General features: G+C 36.3%; 1 protein-coding gene across 2 annotated transcripts in view; it reads right to left on the reverse strand.

Moving 5' to 3' along the window:
• Positions 1 to 1,183: 1,183 nt before the first annotated feature.
• Positions 1,184 to 17,579, reverse strand: part of prkar1b (protein kinase, cAMP-dependent, regulatory, type I, beta) — an 80,395-nt gene continuing 63,999 nt past the window's right edge. For both annotated transcript variants that reach the window (XM_079383253.1, XM_079383254.1), the window contains exons 10-11: positions 5,173 to 5,254; positions 1,184 to 3,569 (exon numbers count right to left, since the gene is read on the reverse strand). In XM_079383253.1, the coding sequence (XP_079239379.1) occupies positions 3,397 to 3,569; positions 5,173 to 5,254 (255 nt within the window). In that variant the 3' untranslated portion in view covers positions 1,184 to 3,396. The remainder of the gene's footprint in view (positions 3,570 to 5,172; positions 5,255 to 17,579) is intronic.

Below are 17,579 nucleotides of genomic sequence, written 5' to 3' on the forward strand. Positions count from 1 at the left end.
TTAAGATGTAAAAATATAAATAAAAAGACTAATGTCATTAAAACATGCATAAAAACAATTAAAGCAGCATCAATCTTATTAATAAAGTTACATCTAAAAAGCTAAAATAGACAAAATTCAAAAGTTGGTAAAAAGATAACATTTAAAACATGCAAAAACAAAAACATTCCATCAGTAAAACAAAAAAGCATAATAATTAGAAAACAATCAAATAAAAATTAATACCTTTAAATCATGCAAAATATTACAATGCTATAAAAAAAGAAAGAAAATTAAATTCTTAAAAGTATTCCAAAAAAAAAAAAAGATTAATTTGCAAAAATGGCCACACTTTATTTTAGGTTCACTTCTTGCGACTCAACCATTAACTACGACTTTTGCCTAAATAAACTCCTAATTTGCTGCTTATTAATAGTGAGATAGTTGTTAAGTTTAGGTATTGGGTAGGATTGGGGATGTAGAATATGGTCATGCAGAATATGTGCTTTATAAGTAATAATAAACAGCCAATATGATCATAATAGGCATGCTAATATGCAAATATAATGAGAATTGGTCCCTACATACTAAAGTGTTACCGTAAAGAAAAAAATAATAAATAAATAAACATGAATGCCCTTAAAACATACAAAACAATTGATATGTAAAATATAATAATAAAAAAACGTCCTTAAAATAGGAAATTAATACCTCTGAGGCATGTATAAAATAATGAAAATAATTATTAATAATAAAAATGATCAGTGACATTAGTTACAACTGAATTTGTAAAAATGGAAAGATATAAAAGCTTATATAAAAAGCTTTTATAATCAAGTGTTTGTGTTTGTGTGTGTGTGTGTGTGTGTGTTTGTGTTTGTGTGTGTGTGTGTGTGTGTGTGTGTGTGTGTGTGTGTGTTTAAAGTGGTTGACTGGCAGGCTTGAGTAGCCTACATTCCCCAGTTGATTTAGTGTGGTTAAGATCAGATGGAATGTGTCAAAGCCAAAAGCTCCAGTTTAATCTTGCTGGCCTCCCCTTCCTCTGACAACACAAGCTGACATCTGACTGGCAGTGTGAGTAAAAAAGAGAGAGATCCGGGGTGAACAAGAGTCAAACAGACAGGAAGAATGATAAGGTGATCTAGAAAAGATCAAAGGGGGTTTCAAGAGACAAACAGATGCATTAAACAACAACGAGACATTTAATGGTGTTCAGAAGCTTTTCTTTATTGGCCTGAAGATTTGAGTGACAGAATGTGTGTAAAAGTTGGTGTGTGTGTGTGTGTGGGCATATATTTTATTTTGTAAAAACCAAGATACAAAGCATGCACAATCGCTCCTTCCAAATTCACTCAAATAACCAACTTATTCATCTAAATAAACTGAACTGCAAAAAAACCAACACTCTCCTTAAGTCACAAAAATCAAACAATGAGCCTCATCTGTGAATTATACAGGTACATGTTGTGAACACACAAACAATGGCCAAAATGCTGTTGTAGGCAGGTACCAAGAACACATTTGATCAGTTTTGATTCATTTTAGAACATATCCATTAGTACCTTATAGTAAACTGGTGAATTGCACAAAAATAAAAATAAATGTAAACCTATTTTTAAGATTAATTTTGCTTTACATTTTCATTATTTTCATGATGACTGCATACATTTCTCCCCCATATTCTCAATACTGTGCTACAAAAATATGTAATTCCCATTTCTCCCCTTATTTTTAGTTTTGTATTTTTATGTACTGTTTTACCATTTCTGACCAATTTTGTAACAATACCTGACAATAAGTTCTGACCAAGTTCTTTACAATAAACTGATGAATTGCACACAAAATTGTCGCTTCATTCAAAATTGAATTAGATTTTTCCTAAATTTAAACCTATTTTAAGACCTTTTTGGGACATTGTTGCTTTATTTTCAAACCAACCGTATACATTTCTCCACAATATCTCCACAATACAAAAAAATCTTATTCCCATTTATTTCCAACAAATTTACGTTAGTTTTGATTCTCAATTTTTTTCATTTACTTTTTACCATTTATGATCAATTTTAGAACATCTATTAGTACTTTATAGTAAACTGATGAACCATAAACAAACTTGTCACATTTCACCCCAAAATTGAATTATATTTTTTTCAGAAATCAATTTAAACACATTTTTAAGAGCATTTTTTGGGACATTTTTGCTTTTTGTTTGTATTATTTTCATGACAATTGCATATATTTCTCCACAATATTCTCAACACTGTACAACAAAAAAATATTAAGCTAATTTAAATTTAATTTAGATTAAACTAAAGGTAGTACAAAAAATACTATTCCAAATCTCAATGGTCCAAAACTAGGCTTCATACAGTATATACTGCACATATATATATGAAGCCTATGATATGTGTGTGTGTGTGTGTGTGTGTTTGGGGGGATCGGGGTGAAATACGACCTGGAAATATTTTTGACAGGTTTCACCCAAACATGTCATGGCCTCAGGATGTAAGAGCATGTGTGTTGATGTGCATTTGTGTGTAATACAATTGCATTGTAACGAATAAAAGAAAAGCAACAGCATACAGATTCAACTCTTACAACACATTAAAACTTCAGCGAGACTCCCATGAAAACCCCCTTTTTTAGTTGTCCTATATTAAAACTCGTGTCTTAAAATGTAACAAACCCCTTCCCATTAATTCCAGCTGCAGAAGCACAACTCAGAGAAGGTTAAGGGTGGATGGAACAGCCAAGAAGAAAATATCACTATAGAACAGCAAAAAAAAAAAAATTTCAATAAACAGATTTCGCATCAGAGTGTCAGAGCTCTCGAACAAGACAGCAATCTGACCCACAGGGAGTTAAACACAGCACGCTAAACACACAGCTAAAAGGCAAAGGATAAAAAAAAAAAACTGTTTCATCTATGTAAACATATTTATATACTTGTGCCATCTGTAATATTACCTTCCTGTTCAATGCTGAATGGCAAGTGTACAAAATGCATTTCTGGTCTGCATGCATCACGTACTATAGGACATTTACACATGCCACATGAAGATGTTTCATATCAGTCCATTTGGGCACCTCATTTCCTCTCTTAATCTGCATAAATAAAGCTTTGTGACAACATAGGTCAATTAAAGTGCACATAAGAAAAAGAAAATCACATAAAGGAAAAAAGCAGAAAGGTGGAGCACTTGTGCTTCTTGCAAAAAAAAAAGTAAAAACTGAATGCTTGGCTGCATAAAATAATTTTTTTTATTATTATTATTTACTTTCGACCCTGTTCAGAGCAACTCAATTAGGGTTAAGCTAATGATTTAAGCAAAACTGATGAAGTACCTCACATTATTTTATGCAACCAGGCACTCAAGTAACCTGAAGGAGGTCTAGATGCATGTCATAAAGGTCGGGTTAGACTGTGAGGGAAATGAAGCTGTTATATCTCTGAATGTTCCTCTTGAGAATCTCAGAGCAGGGCCCGAGGACGCGCTCGAAACGTGGCCGGTCCAGCTTCACGCACTTGAGTGGGCCTCTGGCCACGACTGTGGCTGCACGGGGTCTGTTCAGTAGCAGCGCTATCTCACCTGAATAAATAAATAAAACACGTACAGATTATCTTAATGACCTGATTCAAAGGGTACATATCATAGAAATCTATTTGGATTTTTTCACTTTTTTTCCCCCTTTTACATAAAATCGATTTCACATACTCTTACACTCAAAACTCAAAATATCCTAATGCATCCAGACCATTAATTACTACTAGGTTGACAAAATAATTCATAAATGTGTTATGGCATCAGGTCTGGTGTTCCTCAGGGCTCTGTTTTGGTACCACTTAAATTTACATAATCAACAACACCTATTCAATACTAAGTAACCAGGCTCTCTCGATTGAATAAATGTGTGAACTATGCCGCTACATGTCAGCTGATTTTTCTACATAGGTTTATTTACATATAGAGGTCTTTAGGTACAGTAGAAAAACAGTTGGTTTAATTCAGACAGAGGGGAAAACAGATTTGATTTTTCACTGTGTTTGGAAGAACATTGAGTGAATATAATGACACAAATTTGTAGATTATGGCCCATTTAAAAGTACAAAAAATCTAAAAATTGTGATACAATAATATATTATTTATGTTATTTTACTAAATATTTGAAAATAAAGGGAGGGAGCCTCACAGGTCAGGCCTTCCCTATATCATAGTCATTTTACAGAAGTTGTAAAGACAAACAGTAGATAATCAGCACAAAATAAAGCATGTTAAAATTGTAAAACGATTGTAAAAGGATGTAAATATTACATTTTTTATCTAAGCCAGGGTAAAAAATAAGAAATACAAGACAAAACATTTTCAAAATAATTAATAATATAATAATATTTAGAAGTAATTAGTTTAATCATCATCATCATAATTATAAATAATATATTAATGTAAAAAAGTAAAAATTACACATTTTATTATTGACTGTTTTTGCTCTGTTTGTGTAAGAACATTGACTTTATAAGTTGATATTATGAAACAAATGTGTACATTATGACCCTTTAAAGAAAATAAGTTGACAACAACAAAGTATTTAAAGACATTTAAATAGATGTTTAAAGGTACATTTAAATGTAATTTAAAAAGGAAATTTTTTGGCATTTATCCATTTGAGCAGCCAAACACTGCAAAATTGACTCAACCCAATGGCATGAGTTTGAGGAGGGACTATCTCTTTGGCCAACCAATGGCAGATGGGGGAGTGTTTAGAAAACCTCTTTAAAACAATCACTATTTTTGCCATTCTGTTTGGTGACACTTGTGTTGTAGAAACATCTCGCTTCATCTTTAAGCGGTCATCTGTTAAAATTCACTGCCTTTGCTGTATGCTGATAACATAAACACACCACTTTGAAATTATACAGTCATAATACAAAAAGCAGTGTCTTGCTATATAATGTAAGTATTACTATATTCACTCTGTTGTGTGATAAGCTAAAGATCAGTGTGCCTGTGGTGCAGAAGTGTAAACCGCACTGACGTAAACAAAGAACCAGATCTACATTCTGCAAGCCCTGCACATGACGAACTGCCACCTGTTTGGAAAGCTACTCTTCCTGTCTGGCTCAGGCACTTCTGTTCTCTTATTTACAAGACTCTGGCAGAACGCTGCAGGCTCTGCGATCCTCACAACACTTACCGAAGTAGTCAGATGGACCCAGGCGGCCCACTTCAACATATTCCTCATTATCAGATCTGCGCTGCAGAACAGACGCTGTACCCTGGGAGGAGAAAGAGAAAGTGAGATGCAGGTTTAATGAGCAGGAAAACTGCAAAAAGAGGAGAAAAAGGAGACAGAAATGCCTAGCTCATGGTGTCAAGTTTGAGACACATCAAAAGGATTAGTGAAAGAGAGATTCTTTGCTTTATATGCCTGCAGGTGTAAAGGATTACAACTCTGCATGCTGCTTCAGGGACTTGCAAGACACACACAAACACACGTCATAGACTCACACACACACATACATACACGCACACCTGGGCCTGTCAGTGTTGAGATTTTTCAACAATTATAGAGTTCCACTGCATGCAGCACCCCAAACTGCAATGCAAAAACTCATTTAGAAAGATAAACAAAGAATTTATTACCGTCCAGACTGCGAGTAAACTGCTATCTTGTGAGCAAATGAGGGGGTTGTTGCAGGTTAAGAGGTCATTTACAGACTCTTTTGCTGCGTCACTCAGGTCAACAGCAACAATTTGTATCCTATTTGTAATTTAGATGAAAAGAAAAAAATGTAGACTAGTTTTTAAATATCATTAGGGAACTTTATGATTAAGTGACATTAAATTTGTGAGAAAGCAGTTCTACAGATACTGCTGATGTGGTTTTCAAACAACAGCCCAGTAAGATTAAAGATTAAAGCTATTCCATAAACATCTATCAAGGAATTTACTAATCCAATTTAGATTAGATATAATTTCCTTATTAGTGGTAATCAATGTAATGGACACAAATTGTTACCAAGAGAGCACATACAGTGAGAGGAGGCCCAACGCTTGATGGACGCCAGGCCTAAGTTTGTTCTCAATGGAGTTGTTGTTTACACTCAATCTGTTAGTGGACACTGACATATGATTTGAAACCGCGTTGCTGAAGACTGAAACGGCGCTTGTCAAAGTAGTCAATAACATATCACTGTCCACTGCCCATGGCTGTATCTCACTTGTAGCACTACTGGATCTCTTTGCAGCTTTCAGCACACAGTTGACCCCCATTGACCCTAACATCCTGCTAGGAAGACTTGAAAATCATGGGTCAAGTATGAAAATTAAGGGTCAAGGATAGTGTCCATCGAAGCTGTGCCTTGGATTGATTATTTCTATCATTATAAACACTGTTAAATTCCACTGCTACATTGATTGAACATAATTATGGACCTTCAAGACTAAAGGGTTGCAACTGTAACTGTAAAAATCCAGGTGTTACGGTCAATTTTGAGCTTTTTAAATGTAAAATATCTTGGAAATTGCACAGCAACATCCTGGAAACCACATAACAAAGTGCTAACACATCTTAGAACACCACAGGAGCTGCATAGCAACACCCTAGGAACCAACCATAACATTCTACCAGTCACAAAACAAGGTTCTAAAACCACTTAGAACACTTTTGAAATTACATAGCAACACCCTAGAAACCACATAACAAATTGCTAAAACCTCTTAGAACACTTTCTAAACCCTAGCAACCTTCTATAACATTCTAGCAGCCATAAAACAATGTGCTAAAACACTTAGAACACTTTAGAAATTGCATAGTGCCAACCTAGCAACCACCTTTAACACCGTAGGAACCACAACAATGTGTTGAAACAACTTTAAACACTTTAGAAATTGCACAGCAATACCCTAGCAACCACATAAATTCCTCAAACCACTTTGAACACTTCAGAACTTGCATAGCAACATCCTAGGTAACCACCAATTACAGTCTAGCAACCACATAAATTCCTAAAACCACTAAAGCCTCGTTCAGACTGTCAAATCCGATTAATAAAAATGATCCCGCACACTATCAGTCCATGCTAAATATAGAAATTTATTACAAAAAACAGTGACGTTTCGGTCCACTGACCTTCATCAAGCTTATGTATTCTATTACAGACAAGACATTTAAAAACAGTCACCGCCAATGAATGTAATCAACACCACATGTGGACCAATCATCAATTCGTACATCATGACTAACAAGGACTCAAATATCCAATAAAAAGTCATTTTCAATATTACCAATAAACAATATTTACTTTTTCTTATAAACAAATCTCATCATGTTTGTAAAGTCACATTGTCAGACAATAAACAAGGTTGCAATATCATCTCTTCATAATCAATCAGACACTCAAATACAATACAATAAAAACACCCTACAACATTACATTAAATAATGCTTCATCATTTAACCCCAAGGGTGATAAGGTTTGCAAAGTCACAATCCAAAACAATTCACGTCTTAATAAAAGAGTTTCAATATCACCACCATGCGGTGGAACCGACACCTTTTCCATCCCCCAAAAAACCTAGGGAGGTCACATCATGATCATGATCACATTTCCTTTCATCATGATAAGAAAGGAAATGTGTGGCAACTGGATAATCAATATCCTTTCACCTAATGGAGTTCTTATGTTCACTGTGTATCTTCTTCGATAACCACATGGATATCGAATAAGATACACAACATGGGTTGAAGCACATGTAATGACAGTTAATTTTATATTTTCGACCTGTTCTTGGATGACAAAAAAAAAAAAACGAAGTTTTGAATATTATTACACTGTGCACAGTTACTGCACCGATAATTTCCTTTCTCTACAGGACTCAATAAAGTTTGAGATGTAGGAGAAACCTCACTCTGAAAACGGGCATGTACAAGAAGATCTCTTAAGTTTTTTGACCGCTTATTTACAATCATCGGAGGATATCGAAAAAGATGACTCAACTCAGGATCCGAGAATAGCAAATGCCAATGTTTTTAAAAAATGTTTCTTATCTGGTAAGTTGTTGACGAATATGTAGTAATAAAAGTAAACAAATGTTTTTTTTGTCCATTTTGTTTTCTTGTTTAACAACTCTGTGTGTTTTTTTAAAATCTATATCAAAAGCATCATTAACCCATTTTGTGGGACACCCTCTGTCCAAAAAATTCTTTTTCATAATCAACGACTTTTCAATGAAATCAGAATCTGAGTGGCAAATCCTTCTTAACCTGTAAAACTGACTCTTGGGTAAACCCCTTTTCAAAGAGGATGGATGGAAACTCGTAGCTAATAAAAGAGTGTTACGATCAGTTTCTTTGGTTTACAAAATGGTTATCAGCTTTCCTTTGTGCTTAAGCACCCACATATCCAAAAAAATTACTTTTAGGGGGCTCACTTCAAGGGAAAATTCCAATTCCTCTACAAAAGTATTTAAAACAGTCACAAACTCATGAACCTCCTCCAAGTCTTCCAAAAAAATGCAAAAAATAGCATCGATATATCTGTACCATTTCATTATGCGAGAATAAAATGGATTAACATCACAATTATAAACATAGTGGTGCTCGAAATAACCCATGAATAAGTTAGCATAATTAGGGGCAAAAATCGAACCCATCGCCGTGCCATTCACTTGAAGGTAAAAGTCCTTGTCAAAATTAAAATAATTGTATTTTAGAACAAACAAAATAATTGTATTTTAGAACAAACAAAATAATTGTATTTTAGAACAAACAAAATAATTGTATTTTAGAACAAACAAAATAATTGTATTTTAGAACAAACAAAATAATTGTATTTTACCATCTCGACTAAAAATCCGAAGGTGGAAAAGAAGTCTCATCACATTCCGCAAGATAGTACGTTAAGGCATTCAGTCCATTTTCATGAGTAATGTTAATATACAAACTAGATATATCCAAAGTTAATAACAACATTGTATCAAATAAATCTTGTAACTCAGAAATCTTGTTAATAAAATCTTTGGAATCTCTAATATAAGAAGGTCATTTCTGTACAAATGGTTTAATAAAGTAATCCACATATTGGGATAAAGGAGATAACAGAGAATTGGTTTGTGCCACTATAGGACGGCCAGGAGGATCAACCAATCTTTTGTGAATTTTCGGAAGAGTATAAAAAACCGGCATAATTGGATGCTTACAATATTAAAAATCAAATTCTGATTGTGATATCCAGCCATTAGTTTTGGCATAGTTTAGAAAAGACAATACTTCAGGTAAATTTTAGTGGGATCATGAGATAATTTTACATAGAACCTCGTATTTTGTAATTGAGAAAGGACCTCTTGTTTATATTTACACATGTCTTGTACCACAATTGCACCCCCCTTAACAGCAGGTTTTATAATCAGATCGGAATCAGACATAAGTTCATTTAAAGCAGGTCATTCAAAGACAAATTCTGCACACAATTTGTGTTCGAAACTGCACATGATTTTAAAACATCTTGTTCCACCACCCGACAAAAATGATAAATTACAAGTGCAAATCCAATTGAAATCCGATCATAATTAGATATTCTGAACAGCAATGAACTACATGAAATTATTTGTGCAAATCCATTTCGAGCTACATTCGTATGTGATTTGGAATCCTATTCAAAAGTCTGACTGGTCAGATCGGATTTAGAATAGCTTTTTCACGTCCTCATGCTGCGTAAAACGTAATTTTTTTTGGCAGAAAACATGCTGAACATCTTTGCAGAAACAAGCTTGCGTCGTTGCAAAGTACAAGTCAAGCGGAAAAAAACAATATACTGCTAGTATACGCACCTCTTTGTGTTTTGAAAGTAGCGGAGACGGCAGCACGGAATAAAGCCGCACATTCCAGTTTCCTGCGTTTCTGCCGCTGCCTCACAAGGTGAAATATACTAATATAGCACAACCGCGACGGCAACATGTCATGTCGTAAGACAACATCTGTATTGCAAACTGTATTGCTGTTACTAGGGCTGTGCGATTTGGGGAAAAATATCAAATTGCGAGTTTTTTTTGACAGATATTGTGATTGCGATTTGATTTGCGATTTTAAATTTGCGAAGTCAAGCTTCAGCTCAATATTGTCAATAATGTGCAGCACAGTATGAGTATCGTTACCCTGCTGAAAAAAACAAACAAAAAAACAATACCATTACAGAAATTCTTATAGTTTCCATAAAAACCATTACAAAATTCCTTTATAGAATGCATCAAATACCAGTAGACACCATTATAGTTTACATTAAAACCAATACAATTCCCATTATAACCCTTAAATCCACTACATTTTCTATTGTGTTTTGGGAGGGGTTCTACTATTTTTGTTTTTTTTTCTGCAGGGAAGATTATAATGGTATTACTACTTTTACAGAATTACTGAATTTCACAGGAAAGATTTGTTTATTTTTTATAAATAAAGAACTGTATTTCTTTAGTCAATTATTAAAGTATTACATGCTACACGGGCTGATTTATTAATTTTTAAGTATTTGGGATTTTAAGAACAAGTGTGAAATGTGCTGAATGTTTCATTTCATCCAAATGAAATTGGCAAGCAGTTAAGACTTAATTTACATTCGTTTTAAATGCGGAGCCAGGCGCGAGTGGACACAGGTTGCGCGCGTGCGTCAGGCCTCGTCCATATTGCCAGATGCGCTCGTGATAGATTTGCAGAGCAGAACCGGGCGCAAGACTTGCGTGTGTGCGGCTCGTCCATGAGACACAGGAGACGCGCAGCGTGTGTGTGCGGTCTTCTGAATTACCGAACATAAACTTATTTCAAATTAATCTGTTGGGGAGATAAAATGTGTAAGATAACGTTTATGTAGCCTACTAATAAAAACATCTAAAAACGTACCTTTTATTCTCCAGTAGCCTACTGAAAGCAGAACCAGTAAGGGGGCTCTTGATTGTACATGCGTTGTACAGCTCTTGCAAATTACCGTTTTTGTTAGTTGTCTGTCATTTCGAAGCTGAAGTTACATACATTTTTCTTTAGTTTTAATTTGCCTAACTTTCTATCTGACCCTTTTTAAATGGTGGGCATTTACGCAGTTGGCTAGAGCAGTGCTGATCGTGGAGAATGGAGGTGCGCTCACTCTATTGGTTAGTAAGACCGTCACTCAAGGCTGGCAGTCATGCATATGCTCTGGAACAGTGTAATATCGCGTCCACATCGCAGGCTTTGCGATTAGCAAATCGCAACGTCTCAAATCACGATTTTGATTCGATTTCGATTAATCGCACAGCCCTAGCTGTTACTGTTGTTTTTAGCGTAGGCATAACAACGTAACGGTATTACCATAGAAACCAATGCACGTTCCATAAAACAAAAGAGTGTTTATGGACACACAAACAGTTGCTATATGCTGTGTGGACAGTCAGTTATTCAAATCAGATTCCATCCGGATATGCACAAAATCGGATTTGGGCTGACAGTCTGAATGAGGCTTTAGAACACTTCAGAAATGGCACAGCAACACCCTAGCAACCACATAAATTCATAAAACCACTTAGAACACTTTAGAACTTGCATATCAACACCCTGGCAACCACCAATAACACTCTAGCAAATGCTAAAACCCCTTATACCACTTCAGAAACTGCATAGCAACCACCAACAACAGTCTAGGAACCACAGAAGATGCTAAAACCACTTAGAACACTTTAGAACTTGTATAGCAACACCCTAGTAACCACCAATAACAGTCTAGCAGCCACAACAGTGTGCTAACAACAACTTGTTCATGGTTGCGCAGTGTGCACTAGTCACATTTTCTTCTGTAAGTCTACTTGAGAGATCTCCAAACACCCTACTGCCTGCTGTGTCTCCTTCCATCACAGGATGCATGCCTCTTCCAAGCACTGTGCGAACATCTGCTGATGGAAAGGCATTATGTTACAGAGGTCCACAGCTGTGGGACTGCCTCGCTGCCAATACGAAGAATCAGACACGCTGCCAACATCTTATTCAAAGTCCAGAACACAAACATTCCAGTTCAGTCAACCATATAGCTAAGGTAACTCAGGCATACATGCTACCATTTCCACCTGAGGGCATCAAGCTCAATTGGGCACCAAAGACACAGAGAGTTTGGAATCCCAATGTTGCTGACTTGCTGTTTACTTGCATTCAGTAAAGTCTGGTTGTGGCGTCTGGGTGGGCGGCTCTCCACCTCTCAGTCTCTTTTAGGAGAAGCATGCTATTTAATTTGACTTGCTGCATAAATACTAATTAATCCTCAGCTTCTCCTGTATTGATGTGTGCATGTTAGGTATGCATATTTTTGCACGCTTTCATGGGATGAAGTAGGCAGAACTATCTTTAACATTTTATTCTCTCATGCTCGTTCACACACAACACACAAAAACTATTTATCTTACAAGTTACAAATTACTGATAAGTATAATTATTCCTTCTTTGATCTATCTATTTATCTATCTATCTAGAAAATTCTCTGCAAAGACGTACAGTCCTTTGACCAGCTCTTACTTGCCATACTTTTGAATAACTTTAATGTGCAAAAGACCTAACCCTGTGAGAAAATGTGGAAACAAGTCAGAACATTGAATTTGTAATATGCCAGGGATGGCTTTCATCTTATTCCGATTTGAATGTCCCTATAATTATGTGGTACATAATGACAGAGTCCACTTTCTTCTTTCTTCCTTTTTTTTCTTTAAAAAAGCTTTTAAGATAAGTTTTAAGCTTTGGTGTGACCCCAGTGGATCAGCGTCCTGGTATGTGCAGGATCTTGGCTGGGGAAGTGCTCTCCAGAGGTATGACATCATGGGGATGCCCTAGAGCTGTTGGTTTTGCATTACTATCAAATTAAAAGTCTCACAATGGACAATAAATAGTTTTGGCATCTGTGGGAAACCTATTTAATACACACACACCCCTCATCCCCCAAAAAAATTGAGGGGAGAAAAAATACAAACAAACACCCGCAAACAATTCAGTAGATGTATGGCACAGAGATCTCTAATTGGCCCTCTGCTCTCACACGATTAAGACAGTCTGACAGCAGCTGTATGGGTAATAAACCATATTATGAATCATCACATTTACCACGGCCCAAATTAAGAGGATGGAACATTATGCACGGTGAAATAAGTTAATGTGTGACGCATCAAATCATAGTTGCTCTGTGACTTAATCTAACAAACAACAAATGTGTTCCAAAACAGTTAACTAAAAAACTAGACTTAAGACTTAAAAAAAACAATTCCATTATTCCAAAAAATAAAAGAAAAATATACAATTTTTATTTAATAAATAGTTTTATGATGTGCATAAATATAATAATATATACATACATAATACATGAGAGACAGAGCACAGAAAGTTTTTTCTTTATCTTTCTATTTTAAGTTTGGTGTAATATGACAAAATGTGCAATAAAGATTTTGTGATGCAACAAATTCTCATTGGACTGAAATTGTGTTGGTTGTGTAAAGTAGGAAAAGTTATTGGCTTTAGTCTTAAATGCTCAAAGATTTCACAGCATTAAAATGCATTGCATGTACACTAATGCATTGTGCCAAGCTCATGGGGGGGGGGGGGGTCTATCCAAGATGGCAGTTAATGCAAGAGAAATGTCTTTTATGAACATGATTATATAATTACAGAAAAGTAATGTAATTTAATGTGGGTAGGGTAACCATATGTCCTCTTGTCCTGGCCAGGATTTCTACACTGAACAAAATTATTAATGCAACACTTTTGTTTCTGCTCCCATTTTTCATGAGCTGAACTCAAAGATCTAAGACTTTTTCTATGTACACAAAAGGCCTATTTCTCTCAAATATTGTTCACAAATCTGTCTAAATCTGTGTTAGGGAGCACTTCTCCTTTGCCGAGATAATCCATCCACCTCACAGGTGTGGCATATCAAGATGCTGATTAGACAGCATGATTATTGCACAGGTGTGCCTTAACCAAACCAGTCAGTGCCGAAAACCAGTCAGTATCTGGTATAACCACCATTTGCCTCACGCAGTGCAACACATCTCCTTCACATAGAGCTGATCAGGTTGTCCACTCCTCTTCAATGGCTGTGCGAAGTTGCTCTGGATATTGGCAGGAACTGGAACACGCTGTCGTATACACCGATCCAGAGCATCTCGAACATGCTCAAGGGGTGACATGTCCGGCGAGTATGCTGGCCATGCAAGAACTGGGATGTTTTCAGCTTCCAGGAATTGTGTACAGATCCTTGCAACATGGGGCCGTGCATTTTAATGCTGCAACATGAGGTGATGGTCGTGGATGAATGGCACAACAATGGGCCTCAGGATATCGTCACGGTATCTCTGTGCATTCAAAATGCCATCAATAAAATGCACCTGTGTTCGTTGCCCATAACATACGCCTACCCATACCATAATCCCACCGCCACCATGGGCCACTCGATCCACAACGTTGACATCAGCAAACCGCTCACCCATACGATGCCATACACGCTGTCTGCCATCTGCTCTGTACAGTGAAAACCGGGATTCATCCGTGAAGAGAACACCTCTCCAAAGTGCCAGACGCCATCGAATGTGTCATGTCAGTTACGATGAAGAACTGCAGTCAGGTCGAACCCCGATGAGAACGACGAGCATGCAGATGAGCTTCCCTGAGACGGTTTCTGACAGTTTGTGCAGAAATTCTTTGGTTATGCAAACCGATTGTTGCAGCAGCTGTCCGGGTGGCTGGTCTCAGACGATCTTGGAGGTGAAGATGCTAGATGTGGAGGTCCTGGGCTGGTGTGGTTACACGTGGTCTGCGGTTGTGAGGCCGGTTGGATGTACTGCCAAATTCTCTGAAACGCCTTTGTAGATGGCTTATGGTAGAGAAATTAACATTCAATTCACGAGCAACAGCTCTGGTGGACATTCCTGCAGTCAGCATGCCAATTGCACGCTCCCTCAAAACTTGCGACATCTGTGGCATTGTGCTGTGTGATAAAACTGCACATTTTAGAGTGGCCTTTTACTGTGGCCAGCCTAAGGTACACCTGTGCAATAATCATGCTGTCTAATCAGCATCTTGATATGCCACACCTGTGAGGTGGGTGGATTATCTCGGCAAAGGAGAAGTGCTCACTAACACAGATTTGTGAACAATATTTGAGAGAAATTTTGAGCCTTTTGTGTACATAGAAAAAGTCTTAGATCTTTGAGTTCAGCTCATGAAAAATGGAGGCAAAAACAAAAGTGTTGCATTTATAATTTTGTTCAGTGTAAATTGCCTAAAACGTCTATGTTTTGCCTTTTTTCGTAATTACTGAAGTTAATGATTGAAAAGTAGTTTGACCAATAGCATGCAGGAAGTTAGGATCTATAGAGAACGGTTAAAGCCATGCAAATACACTTACATGTTTTATCTAATTTAACCTTTATTTAACCAGGCAAGTTAATTAGGAACAGGTTCTTATTTTAATTTTTACATACATAAATTGTATGAGGACTATATGAAGCATGTCAAGAAAGGAAAACAAATCAAGATATTTAGAAATCCTGGTCAGGATATGTCCATGAAAATGTGGATGTCTGGTCACCCTGATGTTTGAAGTAGACAGTAGGCAGTTCAATAGGCTTTGGAACAGAACCATAATGTGATAAAACAATTAAGTTTAAGGCTGCAAGAAACTTTGTGTCCTGTGATCCTACTATTTAGTGTGTAATTAGTCGTGTGTGTGTGTGTGTGTGTGTTTGTGTAAACGAAGGTCTAAACCACAGAAAGTAAAAGAGGTGAACTAAAAGGAACAGGTTTCATTGACAGTATCTGTGAGGACAAACAAGAAGCAAAAATGAAGAACTATGCGAGCAGAGCTGGACAATAACACCCACACATCTCTCGCTTCCCAAGCCTGTGTCAGTGTGTCTGGAAAGCCGTGCCTGGTTCTCTTGCTCAGGTCTGGAGTCTGGGCCTGACCCTGTGTGAAAGTCTGCAGCCTACATTCCATCACTGAACCGCTGGCCACCCCGCGCTGGGAATCAGGCACAGACAGAGGAAGAGAGAGAGAGAGACAAATAAGCAGCGAGGCAGAGCCATGTCTTGAAAATTCTCTTGATTTATTTTTATCTGTCTCTCTGCCCTGCTCTTCCCTGACCCAGATGAACACAAGATGATAAAACTGAATAGTGCACAACAAAACACAAGAGAAAAAATGACAAACAAAAGACAGCATAGAATATTACAGAGTAAATAGATTAGAACAGAATAGAATGTAGAATAGAACAGAATATACAAATAGTCTAGTCTAACAAATAGAACAGAATAGAAAAGTGCAGAGTGAAAAAAAAGAACAGAAAACAATATAACAAAACTGAGCAACAACACACACACACACACACACACAAAAGTCTTTTTTTCAGCAAGTATGTACTGAAATACACTGTATATACATTTATACTGTTAGGAAAAAATATATATTTCTATAAATGCTGTTCTAACTTTCAGAAAAAAAATTGTCAGCTTTCACAAAAATATTATGTTTTTCAACATTGCTATTAATAACAAATGTTTCTTGAGCAGCAAATCAGAATATTAGAATGATTTCTGAAAGATGTGACACTGGAAACTGGTCACTGGATGCTGAAAATTCAGCTTTACCATCACAGCAATAAATGACATTTTAAAATATATTCAAATAGAAAGCAGCTTTTTACATTACAATAATATCTCACAATATTACTGCACTTTTCATTAAATAAATGCAGGCTAGGTGAGAATAAGAGAAAACTAAATATTGCAAAAACAGTTTACCAACCCCAAACTTTTGAAAGGTAGTGTGCAGTAAATGCAAATAACTACAATAAATAGATAGGACAACAAGATAACTAAGTGAATAGAATAGAATAGAATAGAATAGAATAGAATAGAATAGAATAGAATAGAATAGAATAGAATATATTCTGGCCATTTACTAAAGACATTTCCTTAGGAAAGTGCTTTTGTCTGTTTGTTTTACACACACACACACACCTGGACACAGCAGCAGGTTTCCTACACTCTCAGTCAGTCACACTCACACAGACTCAACACTGGCGTGTGTCTCCTTCCATTGTTCATCAACGAAGAACTAACTTTTCTACTATAAACGTGTGTTGTCCCAGATTCACTTCATACGGCTCATCAATCTCAGACTTATAACATTCACCAAACGAAGAATTCTTACAAAAGCCTTTTCCAAACACACATAGTCATGACATTACCCAAGCACCACCAATCTCAAATCCACAATAAATCTAACAGATAGCAATGCAAAGTTTCACCTGTGTGATGTTTGGCTCCTCACCATCAGGAATGTTTTACCAAAATTATGAGCAGGCCAAACCCAAAATCAAATTTCTCCTTCAGTGGGATTTTCTATGGGATTTCTGTCTGCCAGGAATAAATCATAAATCCATTATATCTCCTCAACAAGCCTCGTGATTAGAGAAATAATTCATGTCTGTAGCACAAAAGTGGTTACAAACTAAAGGTTAATAGTTATTATTAAAGGTTTGTTCAAATCACTAACCCAAAGTGTGAGCAATAATAAAAGTCATGCTTGCCTTAGGAATCAA

This window comes from Barbus barbus (assembly GCF_936440315.1).
Source record: "Barbus barbus genome assembly, chromosome: 3".
In the NCBI taxonomy this organism is placed as follows: domain Eukaryota; kingdom Metazoa; phylum Chordata; class Actinopteri; order Cypriniformes; family Cyprinidae; genus Barbus; species Barbus barbus.